The 19,512-nt window shown below is 44.9% G+C and overlaps 1 protein-coding gene across 2 annotated transcripts in view; it reads right to left on the bottom strand.

Moving 5' to 3' along the window:
- Gpc6 (glypican 6) overlaps positions 1-19,512 on the bottom strand; it is a 997,624-nt gene that overhangs the window by 6,010 nt on the left and 972,102 nt on the right. For both annotated transcript variants that reach the window (XM_003751533.6, NM_001427433.1), the window contains one exon: positions 7,608-7,783. In XM_003751533.6, coding sequence (XP_003751581.1) covers positions 7,608-7,783 — 176 coding nt within the window. The remainder of the gene's footprint in view (positions 1-7,607; positions 7,784-19,512) is intronic.

Genomic DNA, 19,512 nt, shown 5'->3' with positions numbered 1-19,512 from the left:
CACTTATTCCATGAAGATGCAGCATAAGGATGTATTGTATTAGGTATAATTCGCAGGTTATTGCGTGTCTATGGGATACGGGAGATGTGTACAGGTTGCACGCAATTTTACATCAAGGAGCTGAGCAACTCTGGCTTCGGGTATCTGCACAGGGTCTCATAAGAGCTCCTTCCACCCTGAGAGAGACCACTTAGCCCGCTACCTGAAGGCTCTCCCCAGTACCTGGACTTGTAATGTTTATTTGCTTGCTTGCTTGTTTACTATCCATCCTCTCTTAGAATATAAACTTTTTTTAAAGAGTAGATAGGGTCTTTGCCTAGATTGTTCCTTTCCAAGGGGTCATTGATCTCTGATGTGCAGCAGACATCAATATATCCTGTCAAATCAATCAACAGGCCTTAAGCAATTGACTCAACCTCTATCAGCTTCTATGGTTGGTAAAATTTGCCTTGCAGGCTATGCATAGAGACAATTTGACAAAAGATAGGGGCAAGAGCATTGCTGCTAAGGACGCCACGTGGAAAATATTTGCTCCTTCCAGAAATGGTGGCGCGACACTGAAGCTGCCACTACTAATGTGAGTGGACAGGAGTGAATCACTTCGGCAAGCGTCCTTCTCCTCACCTGTAAGGATAAAAGTAACCTGGCTTCTCAGAACTGTTCTGGGGGAGAAGTGAGACAGTGTATATGAAAAGATTCAGGAAGTGGTGACTTTTATACCGAGGAGGGTTACTGTTCTCATCTGCTCAGTGAGTTCAACTAACATTCCTCAATGCTTGCCCTGCTGTTGGGTCTCACTGTTCCTGAGACACAGTGCCATTTTGGATTCAGACAGTAGGGTAGGGATTCTTATACTTTCCCCGGAGTAAGAAAGAACATTCAGCACTGTTTTTCCCGCCCCCTAAATGGAACATCTAAATACCAGATAAGATCATTTGAATACATTATACCAGGTTCTTAGCATTTCTGTGCCTTATCTCTATTGGCCTTTACAAGGAGAAAAACGCCCATTAATTAAATTCAGAGATAGCAGAATTGCAAAGGGAATTGTTCTGAGCACGGGTATCATGAGCAAAGAGTAATATAACCTTTACAAAGATATTATTAGAGTGACTTAGAATATTAAAACTTTGGGAAGCAAACAGTGACGAGAGGTTTTGGCTCTGAAAAACAGTGCCCCAAATCTTTTCGAAAGGGAATCACCAATTCAGGTGTTATGGGAGTAGCATGGGCAACTTAAAAAAAAAATTGTTGCAAGCTATAAAGTTAGCGATGGCTATGACATGTGACAGTTTTTCACAGCTAGGCACTGTCTTAAAACAGCCACATTTGGTGTTCAGGTTAGATCCAAGGGATGCTCTTCACTGCCCTTGTTTTTTGCTTTCTTTTGAGAGAAGCAACTGAGAAAGGCTGCTTCCTCCTTGACATCCCCTGAGTTTTGCAGAATGGTGTCTCTTCAGACTAGAGAAGAAAGAAGGGCAATAGAGCCACCGTCGGATGGATAGTCCTTACAGAACTTCAGTATTCATCTGAAGAGTTACACTCCACGTCAGACAGTGCATTGTCACGTGGAGAAGGTGGGATGTATGAGGTGAGAAACAGGAGCAAGCGGTGAAGGCTGAAAGCTGATGTCACAGTCTCTTCTGAAGAGGAAGGGAGAGCCCTAGCTAAAGCAAGAAGAAATAATGGGATGAAGCCGGGAAGTCTGATGGTGGCAGAGTCCATTCTGGTGGTAAATTAGTCTGTACTGAGAAAATTAATTCTTGAGTTCTTTAAACTGGAGGAAAACACTGAACACTTTCTGTAGGGGACAGCTCGGTAGGGCTGTGGCAGGGCTGAGATGTCTTAATGTCTGCTGCCTGTAACTTGTGCCTTTCCATCTCATTAACCAAGTACACAGGCATCTTCAGCGTCAGGGAGCAACTTAAGGATCATTGGCAGCTTTACAACGGATGCTCAAGCATTCTCTTCCTGTCAATTCTCCTGGGTTACACACTTAAGAGAAAACAAACACACCCACGAAGAAATCCTACAAAACCGCTTGCCTCTGTATCTATGCGTCTTGGAGCCACTCAGGCAAACCCCAAATATACTTCTCTTCATTTCAGTGTTCACTGGTGAGAGACCACGGAATCACTTCCAGTGTTTTTGTGATCCCCCACGGAAACAATCATGTGTAATATTACTTTAGCGGTTTACTATTTCTCTAATACTTCAGGTATAAATGTTTATGGTTTGTGTCTGTGTACAACTCAGCAGGGAGGACAATGGTGTGCTGAACCTGCTTACCACCCTCAAGACCCTGATTTAGCTTTTCCATAAGTTACCTCGGAAGAGCCTCCAATAGCTAGCTAGACCTCGGAGTTACCTAGGAGGCCCCTAGCTAGAACCTCTTACCACCTCTTGTCTCTCACATCTTTATATATATATATATGTATATATATATATATATATATATATATATATATATGTTAACTTGAGGATTTCTTATTTACATTTCGAATGTTATTCCCTTTCCCGGTTTCCGGGGCAACATCCCCCTAACCCCTCCCCCTCCCCCTCTGTATGGGTGTTCCCCTCCCCATCCTCCCCCCATTACCGCCCTCCCCCCAACAATTCCGTTCACTGGGGGTTCAGTCTTAGCAGGACCCAGGGCTTCCCCTTCCACTGGTGATCTTACTAGGATATTCATTGCTACCTATGAGGTCAGAGTCCAGGGTCAGTCCATGTATAGTCTTTGGGTAGTGGCTTATGGAGTCTCTCACATCTTTAGTATTCTAAGGCATTTAATAATGGCTTTGTAGTGGAGGGATTTGAGTCTCAAAAAAGTATAGATTCTTCCCTACTTACAGTCAGGTCACATCCCAACAAAGTCATTCATTTTAAAATGTTGCAATTTCAAGCAAATTCAAAATATGAAACTTGTACAGCATCTTAGCCTAACACAGCATCCATCGATGCTGCTGTTTGCCCCTGTGTTTTTGGGACTTCATTGGAGTTTGCTGATTTGAGTCTCCTATCAAGAATCATGAGAGAACACCATACCGTACGATAGCTGAAGAAGAGCTCCAAATTCAAACTTGGAAGTGCTGTTTCTATTGTAAGCATGTGATCTTTTGTAAAGATAACTTCTTGTACAATGTATGAAAGCTTTATGTGTCACTAGAAAAGCCTATGGTCAATGAGCCGAGACGGGATTAGAAGGCGGGACATCCGGCAGAGAGGATTCTGGGAGATAGTCAGGTGCAGGAGATTTGCCCCAGACACAGAATGATGGTAGCATGAAAGTGAAAACCAGGTAACCAGCCATGTGGCATGGCTTAGACTAGAATAAATAAGTTATGAACCAGTTGGGAAGCAAGCAAATCTTTTGACCTAGGCATTTATTCATGATATATTAAGTCCCAGAGTCGTTATTTCTACAAACAAAGATGATGGGTGGGAAAGCATGAGGTTAAAGATGGCTTTAACTAAATATGATGCCCAACACAGGACATAGAGTCCAAGCCCAGAACAGAAGGTTCAGGAGTGAGGCTAAAAGTGACAGGCATGGAGCCAGTCCAGAAGTCGGGCAGCTGTGTGCTAGCTAGACAGGAGGCCTGGCCCTTTAAGAAAAAAAGTGGGGAAACCATGGAGAGTCTGACTGTGGAAGTGCAGGTCCCTTACACACACACACACACACACACACACACACACACACACACACACCCCACCCCGCAAAGGTGCAGAATGGCTGGCTGCTGGAACAAGTGGAGGCCGGTGACTGGGAAATCGGGACCTCAGGCATGGTCGACAGGTGAAATGAATCCCAAGAACTGTGGCATGAAATGGGCCTGGGGAAAAGCCACTGGGAAGGAGTCGCTCTAGCCAAAGAATGAGAAAGGCATAGGAAACCGCAGAGAGGCCATGCCAAATGCAGCCTTTAACAAGAGTCCCTACTAATAGAAAAGCCAGCCAGTGGGGAGAAAGGAGGCCTATGAAAGGCAGACAGTGAGTGGGAATACATGCCCGCCTGCCACAGGACTTCCCAGCAACTTCTCAGTGCTTGGTGAACAAAATGCAGCATGTAAAAGTGCTACCCAGAACTGGGGCAGGTAGGTGTGACTTCCAGCCTGTGAGGTCCGAGAGGTTGGCCGAGGCCAGCAGAAGGTGGGACCGGTGGGGTAGCCTTGTGAACGTGATCATGGACACATGCTGGCCTCAGGAGACTGCAAACATCAGAGGCCTCGGGAGACTGCGAACATACGGAAGTTGAGAAGGAAGATGCTGGAGCTGCGGTGGGACTGAGAGGCCCAAACTGGACTGGTGCAGCATGATGTTTGAAAACAATTTGTGTATCTTCTTTAAGAGAGATCATAATAAAGCAGGCTTAGATAAGGAAAGGAAGAGGGAATGCTAGGTTACAGGTCCCAGAACTGAGGGTAGAGGATTCTTTAGATCAGAATAAGAAACCTTTGAAGGAGTCCAATCTGGAACCTACAATAACATCAGAGAGAGGAGTTCTAGATTCGAGAAATTCACGGGGTTATCAAGAATTCGAATGGCAACCCATAGAGGTACAATATGTTGAGTAGAGGAATTAGAGAAAGAATTGAAGGAGCTGAAGGGTCTTGCAACCCCATAAGAACAGCGATAACAACCAACCAGAGCTCCTAGGGACTAAACCACCATCCAAAAACTGCACATAGACAGACCCATGGCTCCAGCTGCATATGAAGCAGAGGACAGCCTTGTTGGGCACCAATGGGAGGAGAAGCCCTCGGTCCTACCAAGGTTGGAACTCCTAGTGTAGGGGAATGTCAGGACTGGGAGGGGGGAGGGGTGACTTCGTGAGTGGAGGAAAGGGGGATAACATTTGAAATGTAAATAAAACATATCCAGTAAAAAAAAGAATCCAGATTCTACTGATTGATGCTGCCTTAGAACGATGTCATATAGTCCATTATGCATTTCATTTTGTAGAGTTTGGAGAAGTAAGATATGTACATTGTGTTGATGCATGTTCAGAATTCCAGTGGACTTTTGCCTTGAATTCTGAGAAAAGATGAATCTGAGGTCTCACATGTATTAGTGATGGTCACCATCTTGGAAATGCCTTTACAGATTAAAACTAATAGTGCTTCAATATATGTGATCATTAAAGTACAGCCATAGTTTAGACATTATAGCCTGAAACTCATTGCAGATATAGCTTAGGTTCCTACAGGTCAAGCAATTATGAAAAGATACAATAAGACTTCAAAGGAAATGGTCATAGAACAGAAGGGGGTGGAGGCAGATGTGAGATCTCCCAGAAGTAGATTAAACAGTGATTGGTTGCCTTTTAAATTTGTTGGATGTTATTGAGAGAGATAACACAGCTCCTGAAGTGCACTGGAGGGTTAGAAAGGGGAGATGAATCAGATCAGCCTGTATATGTAAGAATCTCAGAATGGAGGGCAAAAAAATATGTTGTGTGGAGGAGGAGTTGCATTTGTTTCAACAGGAAAAGAAAAGCTGTATACTGTATCCAAATTGTTGGAAATGGGATTTGACTGGAGGAGATCCCCCTGAGGGTCTGTCTTCAGACAGAAAGAAGAAAAAATAAAGAGAAAGCAAAGTGTATGCTGAGCCTCCGACGTGGGAATACCTCTGAGACCGGCTGAGACATGAAAATGTCTCCAGCCAGAACTTCAGCTAAGCACAGCCAGTAAATCTTGTTGGCTACAGATTTCTCAAGACTTATCATGCCATCCTTTTCAATGGCATAGATAGAGCATTAAATTAAAGTTGGGCTGTGCAATCTGAACTAACTTTTAAAGAAAGACAGATGCCTTACCGGCTTGAACAGAGAGCAGAGAATCACCTCTAACTGAACTGTGCACACCGCACATTCCACGGTTGTGTCGGCGTGGGAATGTGTGGTACCTTTTAAAAGTTTATATGTTCCCAGAGGAAAAACAACCAGAAAAGCAGCCCTGACAAGATTCACCTTGAGGATGCTGAAAAAGATGCTGGGATACTGAAACATATTTATTTCCATCCTACTTGGTCCAACATCACACTGCCTTCAAAGCTGTCTCATCAAAACCTGCTTCCAGGACAGCTTCAAAGAGAGCTGCTGACTCCACTTGTTGAAGCATCACAGACTGCTCCAGTCAAGAATTCAGTCAAGTCCTGGACCTTCTCAACATGCAGAGACTGGACAACAAATGACACAGCTGTCGTTCTTAAGACTGGCCAAATCTCAGGTTCTTAGTCCCCTCAAAGGAAAAAGTTACCCCCGAGATAGCAAGAAACCATTTCAGAGAACTATGCCCCACCCCCAAGAGGTGGGATGGATGGATTTTGGTCCTCCAATGTATGGGGGATGTTTGCTGTCATTTAAGGGAGATGGTTACAAGTTGTTATGGCATCGGACAGGGCAGAAACAAAATTAGGGAGGTTAGATTCACGTTTTTTATTTATTTATTTATTTATTTATTTATTTATTTATTTATTTATCTTTTCTTTTCTTACTGGTTATTTTATTTATTTATGTTGTCCTTTTCCTGGTCTCCCCTCAGTGAGCCCCCTATTCTTAAAAATGCAATGTTAAGTTCTAGTCCTTTTGAAAATTGCTATTACAAACTGTTTAGGATAACTAAGAAATACAAGTTAATAGTTAATCAAACTTATGGTCATGTTAGTATTATTCTAATTCATTACAGAAGTGTTTCCTAGGTTGAACAGGTAGTAAATAGCTGGAAGCAAGCCACATGCACTTATCCAATATACTGTAGACAGACAGATGGACGTCAGAAACCCCAGACACCCACAGAATACGGCATTTAAAGATGTTTGATTGATAAAAGGCCTTTTTTTTTTTTGACAATGAGACAGGTCTGCTTCTGGAAGTGCCTCAATTCCACTTCAAGGAAGATGGTGGTCATTGAAGGACGTCAATATGGAGTTTGCGTTATATGTGCCAAACTACCCACTGGGAAAGAAACTGCCCTCGCTTCAGCTCCTGTCCAAACTGGCAAATGGGATGCAGGGAAGTCAACTGCCAAGCTTTGCCAAGACAGGGTGGGTTGGTTCCCGAGAGGGATCTTCCTCCCTCAGAAGTGAAGGGGAGGGTGCACAGGGAGAAGTGTGTGTGTGTGTGTGTGTGTGTGTGTAGGGGGGAACTGGGAGGAGAGGGGGTTGTGAATGGATGTAAAGCAAATAAATAAATAATAAATAAATAAATGGAAAAAATAAGGCTGATAACACGTGAGAAAGAATGACATTTAAGGCTGACCTCTTGTCTATATATAGCTAAATGGATATGATTCTCTCTCTCTCTCTCTCTCTCTCTCTCTCTCTCTCACACACACACACACACACACACACACACACACACGCACGCACACACACACACACACACACACACACACACACACACACACACAGAGCCCATTTATTGGGACCAATCATGATGTCAGGTAACATGTACATTGGGAGGCTCAGACTGGGAAAGCATCATGATTAAGGAAGAGTGACATGTAATCAACAATTCATTGCTTTTGGAGAAAAAAACTTAAGAGTGCACTGTTGCAGGGCCCTTTAACCGTGGGGCTCACTGGTCTTTGTGAGGGCTTCCTTACTTGTGTCTTGGAAGTTGACGTCATTGCCATTGTACGCATTCTTCAGTTTGTTGGTCATCACTCGGAGAGCCATGATCTGCTGTCTGATGAAAGTGTCTGGCCGCGTGATGTCCACCTCCACCTCAGGGTTGTTGATTTGGTTGGTCAGCCCATCATTCATGATCTCAGGCAAGTATCTGTAGGGAAGAGAGGAAGACATGGGTCAGGGTGATGCTGCGGCGACCTCAGAGCCAAATGCTGCCCTGCTATCTCAGAATGGGAAGCCAAATCACCTGGCGAATGAAAACAGCAGTGAAAGCCTGAGAAAATGAGCCAAACAGTAAATGTTCCGAGATGGAGCGCAGCCAGAAGGGCTTCAGACTCATCAGTGAGTTCTGATGTAGGTCTATCTATAAGTAAGTGCTAAATGGTATGGAAGGGTCATCGTTTCTGCAGATGAGAGAACTACCTTCCCCCTTCTCCATCCAAAGACCTTTGAAGCTCTAGTCAGGACTGTGATAGGTTCCAAGTACAAAGATTCTTCTGATTTTTAAAAAAAGTCTTTCAGATGTTTTAGGAGGAGTCATTGGCGGCTTATGCCTTTGACGCGTCTATAATGTTTTTTGTTTTATATTTTGGCAGTGCTGGGAATCGAACCAGGGTCTTGTGCATGCTAGCCAAGAGCTCTACCGTTGAGCGGCACTCGTATCATAGACTTTAATTTTGTAGTATCATCTTGGGTCTAATTTTAGAGGCATGCCAACATTCAGTAAAAGAGGCTAATATCTAGTAATATTTAATTCTTCTTGTTTAATATTCCTTTTGTGACTCAACATCTTGTCTAATGTCACCCAGATGGTTCTATACAAAGGGAATAAAGAGACCAGGAGTGTGTTCGTAGGGCCTGTGAGTACTTATGCTCGTGATCTATCAACTCTATACGGATGTCAGGAAACTCCTCTCACATACTTTTTTCCTCCCCCTGCATTTCTCTTTGGAGTATAGATGGTTACGGTGGCTCATACACACTTTTAACAGGCCCTTCCTTTCATCTCTACTGCATCCTGCACGCTGTCTGGCTAACCTTCCTAAAACATCACTCTCCTGTCTCTCCTCCATGTAAATGCTTTGGAGGGCAGTGGTTGATGTCAAAAAGAGCACTCTCTGTCAGGAGCTATGCTGTAAAATTCCAGTCCACCAGTCCATCTATCAGAGAGGTGTGCCTTTCTACCATGGTATGAAGTAGAGAGCCAGATCCAAGCGATGGCAAGCACATGTGAAGTCTGGCAAATGGCAAAACGGAGCTCTGTGAGATGCTCAAGCCAATCAACTGGACCCAGGATGGGGGTGGGGATACTGTAACTCATATTCAGGTGTCACAAAGAGTTAACGATCTGGGGTCTGCAACTGGCATCTGAATATATGCATGTTAGTGTGTGTGTGTTTGTGTGTGTGTATGTGTGATTATGTGTATGAGTGTGTATGTGATAGTGTGTGTGTGTGTGTGTGTGTGTGTGTGTATACACTTTGCAGAACGAACTTGAATGAATGTCAAAAATTTAGAGAACACTCAAGTGCTGTCTCCTGCAGGTCTGACCACTGACTTGCTGGTAGTGAGGAAGTCCCGTCTACACTGGGAGAAACCAGAGGTGACTGTGTTATGAGAGTAGGTGAGGAAGCCAGGCACCTTTCCCTCAGCACGGTGCTCTACAGGGCTTTGTTTGTTTGTTTGCTTTTGTTATTGTTTATTTTTTCTGGTCCATAAATGACTTAGATCTGAAATATATTTAAACAAGACCCTCATATTCTTCTAAAACTGTTCCAGCTTTCAGGAATCTACCCACCCTTTTATGGGGTGGCTAGGCATGGCTGGGCATTCTAGGCTCTGTACGAACCACATCTCCAGGTTGAGGAACTAAGTTGGCACTGATGCCCGGCCTCAGCTCTGCGGTTGCCAGGCTATGAGAGTTGTGCCAATGGGGTTTCCTGTTGTCCTGTTTCTTATTTTTATTTAGGAATTTTCAAAGTGTTCAGCAGTAGAGCTATAATGAACCTCTGTTACTAATCTGAATACCATTCTCTATGTTCCTACAAAGGTGCCATCTATGTCTGTGTCCTGGTAAGAAACACATCGCACACCAGAGGGACAATAAGGACAATTCAGTGGGCAGAGTATTTACAAGGGCACCAAGGAAACTGTGCAAGGTGACAACAACAGAAGGAACCCCTAGAGGCAAGGGATAGGCACGTGGCCAGAATGCGCCACAGTGGAAGTGATAGCCAGACACCAGAGGGCACTAGAGGGCACCAGAGGGCTCAACACATCCTGACAGGGAGGGAGTTAGTCCTTATTGGCTGAGCCTAACAGGAAGCTGACAGATGGGGAACTCAGAGATCTGGCTTGTAGAGGTGGCCCTCTAAGGCACAAGCCAGAGGTCAGGGTGGAGGCACAGAGAACCTTTGAGGGGACAGCAAAGGCTTTTTGACGTATAATTTTTCTCTGCTGGATCTTGCTCCATAGCAAAGGCTGTCCTCAAACTTGAGCTTATCTTTCCTCCGACCCCTGACTGCGGAGATCACAGGTGTGGAGCACGAATCTCGCTGTGAGCTATGAGTGTGCTGTTTCCAGTGCTGACTGTGGTTCATGAGCCCTCAGGCTGGAGGCTCTGACTAGTCTAGGACTATTTATCCACTCCTGGTACCGCTGTGGGTGGAGAGCTGAGAAAACGTCCTCCATCTAGTCATCCCCACGTTCAGAATTCTGTACTGCCTTTTTGCTTATAATTCTTCCTCTTTCTTACAGTTGCTTTTCAAGTGCCAGAAGCCGAAGACTACAGCATCTGCAAGAAGGACCATGTGGTAGGAGTGTCCACACACAGTAGGAGTGTCCACACACAGTAGGAGTGACACTTGGGGTGGCAGGCAGGAATCCAGTGCTGTGCAGGACATATTTGCAAAGGAGTTGGTTTATCTAATTCAAGTCAGGGGTCTGCAGAATAAGCTGTGTATTTCTACCCGTATTTTGAAGAAAACCGATTTTTGAAAGAAATAAAAGCAAAACTCAGAGTGCATGGCGAATTCTTCTCAGTGAAGCTTCAAGTTATGTCTGCCCTAAAAGTTATCCTAAAAGGAAAACAATTAAATCCAAGTACTCATATATCTTTATTTTTGCAATAAAGCATAAACTTCTATTATTCTTTTTAAAAAGAAGTATCTATTATATATGAGTACACTGCAGCTATCTTCAGACACACCAGAAGAGGGCATCAGATCTCATTACAGATGGTTGTGAGCCACCACGTGGTTGCTGGGATTTGAACTCAAGACCTCTAAAAGAGCAGGCAGTGCTCTTAACGGCTGAGCCCATATCTCACTCACTCCTTTTAATACATCTGGAGTATAAGCGAGTTCTTGTTGGCCTCTGAGATGGTCCTCCCGATGTAGCCTTTCCCACACAGCGTTAAACTGGCTGCTACTGACACGGCCCATGATTGCCAGATTCCTGGAGTTCAGTTATGATGATGGCCCACCGGAATACATGGCAAGCACAAGCCATCAGCCGCTGACATGGTTTGAGGGGCTAAGGTGATGGCAGGGGTTCTTGATGGCCTGTATCTGGTTATTATTCCTGCAGCTGTGCACAGGCTGAGTCAGAGGGGCTCTGTCTCTCTTGCACTGCTTAGCTAGCCAAGTCTCGTTTATCAGAAGCTTCTGCAATAGCTTACATGGGAATGCTGCCCCTGGGAGTCTGAACATCTAGCATCAATAAGACTGCCAAGCGAACCCAGTGTCTCACTGTGCTTGGTGATGCTCAGCCACTTACAATCAAAACAAGGAGCGATGCACTCGTGCCCCCCCAGAACGTTTTCTCCTCTTGGTGTTTTCCAAGGGTGACTTCAGAAACTTAAACATAAAACAGCTGGAAAATAAAACGGCTATTTTTGCCAGTGCAGACGCAGATGCCGATGGGTATCGGTAGGAGACCGCTGTATAGTTGGACGGGGATGTGAATGGGCATGGAACAGGATGTGAAGAAATCTCAAATTCGGCAAGGACAGACCAGTCATTGAACCTAGAGGGCCCTTCCTTTGTCTAGCTTGAGCGCAAGTCATCTGAGTGACAGCATCTCCCATCTCTGGGGACATAGATAAGAGTGTTGGCACCGACAGCCCAGGTTGCAAGGCCTGGTGCATGTGCACTGGGAATGGGAAGAACTTAGATTTTAGGACAGCTTGGAGTGCCAAATATGGGTGTCGCCCCTGCCAATTCATGTTGTGGTGTGGCAAGTGGGTGGCACCCAGGGACAGCCAACCATAGGCTCACTTTGTTTGGCTTCTGCATGCAAGAGCATGGCCAGGAGCTGAACTTGGACGGTTTCGCAGAATTATTTTTCTTCACATCTAATTTAATGTCGTTGATGAAGTGTTTCTTGGTTACAACCAAGCATAGCTTATGAGTGTGGGAGGGTGCCCATGAGAAGTTAGGGGGCACTGAAGGAGAACGTGTTCGACATTGTGGGAGGGTGGGGGGGGTTACACATTGTGTGTCAGGAAACTCGCTGGCACAGCTGACAGCTTCTGTAACCTAAGAAACATTATTAGCAAACCCCTCTTTATACACCTTTCCCGGTGGCTAACCACTGTGCTTGCCATCCACTCCTCATGGCCGAATTGGGGTTTTCAGAAAGTCCTGAGTGCTCTGTAAACGTGCTTGCTGGGAGGAGAAGTGTGTCAGCCTCTGGGTGTGCTCTACTGCTCACCAGCACCCTCCTGTTAGTCGTCATGTGAGTAGCTACACGGGCGAGGAAGGAATGCTGACCTTTGAGTTTGGGATTCATTAGTTACTAAGAGTTGTAGCAGAGGGGACCCAAGAAGAAAGCTGAGAGGTAGCGAGGAATCACTGTGGGAGCTGTGTTGGGCACTATGCTAAAATACCCAAGAAAACCAAGCACAAGAAGGGAAGGCTGCTCTTGGCTCGCTGGTGGAGAAATTCCTATCCACGCTCATCCGTTGCTTTGGGTCTGAGGTGAGGAGGGGGCAGAAGACCACAGAGGGGGATGCATGGCTGGCCCAGGGAAGGTGCTCTCCTCATGATAGCCAGGATGCACGAACTGAAAAGAAAGTGACTGGGGACAGGGTGTTTCCATTAAGCATCTGTCTCTGGTGTCTCTTTTCCTCTATGTTCCCCCCTACCCCTCTCTACCATCTTTCAACGACACCATCGAGCTGACTCCTGATCCAGTCAGTTCTGTGAGCTTCACTTGAGCATTGCATGGGGAACAACATTTTAACACGTAAGACTTTTGGATAGGGGTGAGGATGACTATCGAGGCAGACAATGAAGCTGAGTCAGAATTGGGGTGCCCAAGTGCTGGCCTGGGGTTCAAGTGCCTGCTACTCCTGACTGACAGTACCCTGGGCACTGTTGGAGGAGGGAGACAAAGCCAATTTCACTCACTCGTTACCATAAATGAGCTCTGTGGGATGCACATCTCCATGGAAATTTCTAGTACAGGCTACACATTCCTTCATTCTCAGCACGTTCAAAAGCCTTCCCGAGGTAAGGAGATACACGGTGTACAGAGACCCGGAATTTATGCGCAGTTCCAAATTTTGAATGTCTCCAGTTTTTCCCCCTCCTGCAACCCATTTGTTAGCAAACCATCATCAAATCTGAAATACGGCCAATTACAGTCCCCATTTCTCCCACTTAGTGCCACACTAATGCATTTTTCTACAGAAATCCTAATGCATTTGATTGCAGGATGTAGGTCCAGACCCCACTGGGAACATTACATAATATGCAGTATGTTCACCATGGTAATTTTCTCAAATCGAAAAAAAAAAAAACACCCAAAAACCCCTGAATTTTCAAAAGACATATGGTCTCAAGGGTTTCGCATAAGGGGTTGTAAGCCCGTGATATCCGGGGCCTCCATTTGCAGCTTTATTTAAATATATATTTAAACTTTATCACATTAGGATGGCTAGTATTGAAAACAACAAACAAAGAAGAACAGGTAGTGGCGAGGTCACAGAGAACCGGAACCCTGAGCACTGGCTCCGGGGCAATAACATGGTTCAGCCTCTGTGATGGTCAGCATGGCGGTTCCTCAAAATATACCCACCGCTACCCTATCACCCAGCAGCCCCACCGGAGACTTACATACAAGGGAGCTAAAAGCAAAGGTTTAAGCAGATACTTATGCCTTTGTTTGTAGCGCAACATCATTCACAACAGAGCAAATGTTACAATCACACAAGTAGGCATTCATGGGTAGACTAATGGATACAAAGGAAACTAAAAGCTCACACACAATGGAAGTACTCTGGGGAACAGAAACTCCCACACATGGTGTAACAAATGATAAACCTCAAAGACTGCAGGCTAAGTGACAGAAGTCAGGCAGGGACACTAAATGATTTCACGTCTATGAGCTACCCCTGACAGCTTGCTCTCCCATTGGCCCACCAGGGAACGCCTCTGACCCTCTTCTAGTGAAGCAGCAGGACGCAACAGTGCCACATTTGACAGCTGCCAGTTTTCTCCTTAGATTTCTCACCTTCCCAATGTGTTCCTCTGGCTGGGTATAGATGGACTATTTTACAGTTCTTTAAAGTACGGCTCAATGTTTCTGGGCATCTTTTGCCATAAGGCTAAAGCAGCAGCATCCTGTAGGGCCTGCCAACTCACTCTCTTCACAGAGCTCCCATCCCAGACATCATTCCATCTGCTCAGACTTACCCAGACACAGCTCACAGGGGCTGGCAAGGCTGACTGACCTGTTTTCTAGATTGTTCTACTTCTACTTCTTACAAGTTACTGTGCCTGCCTATTGGTCTTGGGAAGGATTTCCTTGGGGGATTTAGTGCTTCTGGGAGGACTAGATCCTTTGAAACACCATGGTGGCTTCCTGTAAGAACTGTCTCCAATGGGTCAAATTAGTCTATGTTCCTTAGCCAGGTCCTTAGTTACCTCCTCCCAGAAAGTGTTTTGTCTGTGTGTGTGTGTGTGTGTGTGTGTGTGTGTGTGTGTGTGTGCGCGCGCGCGTTGTTGGATGTCCTGGGACTAGTTCTGTAGGCCAGGATGGTCTCACCCACAGAAATACACCTGCCTTTGGCTTCTGAGTGTTGCTCTTAAAGGTATGAACCACCACAGCCAGGCACCCAGAAGGTGTTTTAAGGAAAGGACACACTGTCAGCGATGCATTAACCTGTAGGGAGCAAAACTGATCTTTGCTAGTTCTATAGTTCTATGGGGTGAGGGAAGAGTCTGGCAATGATAGACAATAGGACTCTACATAGCCCCAGATAACCGACATCCAATCAGACAGCCTATGTGCAGGTGGGGCTTGAGTTTCAGACTGCATCCTTTATCTGTAGCCTGCCCTGCCCTTCTTTTTTTGGATAACGGGTCCTGAGAAAGAGAAAGCAACCTTACAGGAAGTCTCTGGTCACTCTGTTTATTGCAGCCATGTCCTGAGAGAGCAGAATTCTGTTGTCTGAGAGCTCAGGTAAGCCAAGAGCCAGAGTGAACAGTAGCGAGTTTGCTTCTCGTACTGTCTGTGGCTGGGCAGAGCGCTGCCACACGCATCCTACCCGTAGAAGAGTTTTATTTCCCTTTAAGCCTGTGCTTGGCTGACTCCCACCCCATCACTCTTCCCTAACTCCTGCACAGACAGCTCATTCGGACACAGGTTGCCCAGACAGTGCTTCTCAGGCGTGACAAATGGCTGCGCGTGTCCTCCTAGGGTCTCCAGGTTCACCCGAGGACCTTTAGAAGGCCTAGATTTGTAACCTGCTCCCTGAGTCTTTAATTTTTTTCCCTTTGGCTTTCTAGATTATTATCGATTTCCCCTGTAACTTACTAGCTTCCTTTCAGTTCCTATTTGTCTGGGTTGAGTCAGAATGTTCGTCTCTCGTCTCCCATCCACCCCTAGAAGTTGCTTAGGGCAGTGAAAAGTGAGAGGCATACAAGTTCCACCTGTCGGCTCACTTCCTGCTGGTTGTTGAAGGTGAGCCCTGAACTTCTTCTCTCAAGACACAGACTCTGACAGGAATGCTAAGGGAAGGTCTGGATGTGCTTCTTTGTATCAGTGGTGTGGGCTTCTGAGCACGGGCTGCTGGGAACTAGACGTTCAGTGTGGTTTTGAGTCTAGTACTCAACGTAATTTGGAGGTTGGGACTTTTGGAAGTGATTCTCTGAGATAGGCGCAGAGAGCCAAAGTTTGGTTCTCTGCAAGAGCAGCAAGCACTCTTAACCTCTTAGTCAGCCATCTTTCCAATAGTTTGAAGTATTCCTTGATTGGGAGTCCTTACTCAGAACCACTGCCTGTGTGGATCCTACATCGGCAGTAACTGCCTGGCCTGGGGGCTTGTTAGAAACGCTGATCCTCACTCAGGTCTTGTTTATAGTTCCATTTCTGTGGCTGTGATAAAAATACCCTGACAAAAAAGAAACCGAGGAGAGTAAGGGTTTATCCAGCTGACAGACCCCGGTTATAATAATCTAGGCAAGTCAGGGCAGAACTCAGTAGCAAGGCACACCACATCCACAGCCAAAAGCAGAAGAAAATGGATGCATGAACCCTTGCTTGTTTTCTTGCTATCCATCATCAGTCTTCTCTTATATGGTTCTAAGGAATCATCCTGTCCACAGTGGGTTGGGTCTTCCTATGTCAATTAACAATCAAGACAATCCCTCACAGACAAGCCTACAAGTCAACATGATGTAGAGAATCCCTCACCTGAGACTCTCTTCCCATAGAACTTGAGGTAGTGTCAAATGAACAACAAACACTAACCTGCCAAGGACCATTGCAAACTCACAGCCTTGCATAGCTCAGGTTCTCTAACAAAGATGCCATTAAATGCATGGCTCAGGTTGGAGAAACTGTGTGAGCAATATTGGTTTCTCACAGCTCTGGGGGAATGGGGCATCCAAGGCAAACATTCTCCAGTGATGTCACTTTCTAGTTTGCAGATGGCTAAATTATTGCTCTATCCTCATTTGAGGCAAGGGAGAGAAGAAAGAGATACCATCATGTTCTCTCTCTCTCTCTCTCTCTCTCTCTCTCTCTCTCTCTCTCTCTCTCCCTCTGTCACTCCCCTATCCTATCACAAAGGTACTAATCAGACTCTACTTCATGAACAAGTTATCTTCCAAAGACCCCCACCTCTAAATACCAACACATTGGGAATATTGGGATGGATGGGTGGGCGAACCTAACATGAATTTTGAGGGGAAGCAAACCTTCCGTTTACAACACAACCAAGCCGAATCTATTATGCAAGATTTCCAAAAGTAAAGCCAACAGGCCACCAAAGCCTGAGGAGCACCATCCTAGGGTTTATGAACAATTTTTGTAGACACTTCTTACCAATCTTCTCAGTGTCCCAGGAGGTGGACAGAAGCAGAAAGGTTCGTGTGGCTACCCTAGCCTTTCCATCAGAATGGAGATCCAAATGCCAGTAGGGCAGTGGGTAACACCTGCAACCTGTCAAGGAGAAGGGTCTCTTCTATCCTGCTTCCTGCTTCAGGGGAGAGCAATAGTGCAGTGGGGAGGACTTCAGGGAGAGGCAATGGCTTAGCAAAGCCACTGCATACATATCCTTGACTATGGTCTCAACTCCACAGACCACAAGGCCGCTCCTACGAGACTGATCTACGAGCAGGCATCACGAGAGCATCAGTTCAGCAGGTGCCATTAAGTTAATAACTGCTCTTTGGAAAAATAAGACACTCACAGTCATAAATGGACATGCCCACTTAGGAATCATTTTGATTTCAGAAACATTAAAATCGGAAACAGGCACATTTCTGGGTCAAAGAAGTATGATGAGATTGGGAGAAAAATGGAAGTTGGAGGCCATGTGTGATCAAATGCACAAGACACTAAATGGTGAGAACAGAAAGATGTGTCTGAAGGGGTCTGCTGAGTAAAACGCAGAGAGGAGGAAGCAGCCGGCTTATCAGAGACTGGTATTCCGAATTTGCTGTATAAACTCCACGACACCCTATCCATGCTAATGGGCGCAGGTGTTCTGTCTGTTAATGTGCGCTGAGAGATATATTTCTTCATAACAAACGTTCACATGGTTGACAAGAATAACCTTTTCCTTCATCTTTGTTTTGCAACTGATCATTAAATACAACATTAAACATTAAACATTAAAAAAAAGTCTGCCATCTTCAAATTCATACTTTGAAAGTGGGAGAACAGGTTTTGTATTACATATGGAGTCTGAACTATTACTATGTGTTTAATCAACATATAAAACTGTACAAAACTATAGTGACCCACGAGACATTCGGATACATGTATACTTCTGCAATGCTCAGATCACGTTAAGTGTATCTAACTCCTTAAACGGCTATTATTTCTTTGTGGTAAAAATATTCAAAATAGTCATTTACAGCTTTGTTGGAAGAAATACATAGGGTGTCATGGTTGTGTATAGTCATCATACAGTACATAGCACACAAGAGCTTATTTCTGTTCCCTACCTATAACATAAGCCACTGACTAACCCCTATCACCAAATGTGTTCTCCAAGTTTCAAAATCTTTCTGTAGAATTTGTTCAAGTTAAAAAAAAAACAAGAAAACTCCCCCAAACAGACAAACAAACAAAAAAAAACCCCAAGACCAATAAAAAGACAAAACCCCCAACAACAACAAAAACACTTTTCCTCCTCTGTGTGATTCTCAGTCTATTAGTATTTGGAAAAGAAGACAGGTTCGGCTACATTTAATGGAACAAGTTTGGATTTGTTCTCTATTTACAAAGTCAGCAAATAGAAGGTTGCAACAGTAATACAATTACTACAAATGCTAATATACTACAAATGCTAATATACTACTTCAAATACTAAGACACTACTCCAAACACTAATACAACACTGTAAATACTAATACACTACTGTAAATATGAATACAATACTACAGTCCCTACAGTAGAAGAATTCAGTAGGAACATAATCGAATCATTGGCATTTGACAAGCCCAACTTTTTAAATAATACTCAGATTGCATAATAAAACATAAACTGTGTGGTGCTAAATATGAGAATAGTCCTGGAAGCCACTGCAGTGCACTAAGCGTGGTTGTTTTTCTTCACTGCGTGAGAGCTTACAGGTGCCCCTACTTGTCTCAGGATGAAATTCAGGTGTGGCTCTTGAGCACTGGTGGGGGTGGCTCTCGAGCCACAGGATCAAGTATGGTGGCTCTCAGCCCTGTGTCCTCTCAGGGGACTGCAAGTTCTCACATCTGGGTCTCACTGACGTCCTTTTTCACCTCCCGGTCTGAGCTGTTGGTCATGACCTCAAATGGAGTCATAGAACCAAGTGTGGGGTATGAAAACTCTGGCACCAGTTCTGGGTGCACGATGACCAAATTAAGGAAAAATCAAATGTGTGGTGAGGCTGTGATGTTTCTGGTTATGGGTGCTAGTGCTGGATCACTGACCGTCATGGCATCCTTGGTTCTGAAAATGTGACGTGGACACTTGGCACTGGATGTGATGTCCCAGGGTGTCATGTGACACTCATAGTCAAAATTATGGAGTGTTAGGAATCTCAGTGCTTCTATGGCACATGCAAAATTTTCACCCTTACGGCAAATTATAAGTTACTTATGAAACAAAAATGTTGGAGCAGGTGAGATGACTCGGGAATTAAGAACATGAGCTGCTGTCCCAGAGGATCTGGGTTCAATTCCCAGCACCCATATCAGCCCCAACAGTCCCAGGGCCTCCAACAACCTCTTGGGGTCTGCAGACATGAGACTCGCATGTATAGTCAGTCATGAAGACAGATAATCCCAAACAGAAAAATAAATAAAAACTTTAAAAAATTCTTAAAAAGCAAAGACCTTTAAACATTTCCCTTTTGTCATTCATCAGCGTATAAGTACCGGATTCATCTAT

Source organism: Rattus norvegicus, chromosome 15 (assembly GCF_036323735.1).
Source record: "Rattus norvegicus strain BN/NHsdMcwi chromosome 15, GRCr8, whole genome shotgun sequence".
NCBI lineage: Eukaryota > Metazoa > Chordata > Mammalia > Rodentia > Muridae > Rattus > Rattus norvegicus.
This window is presented reverse-complemented; position numbering and strand designations above follow the sequence as displayed.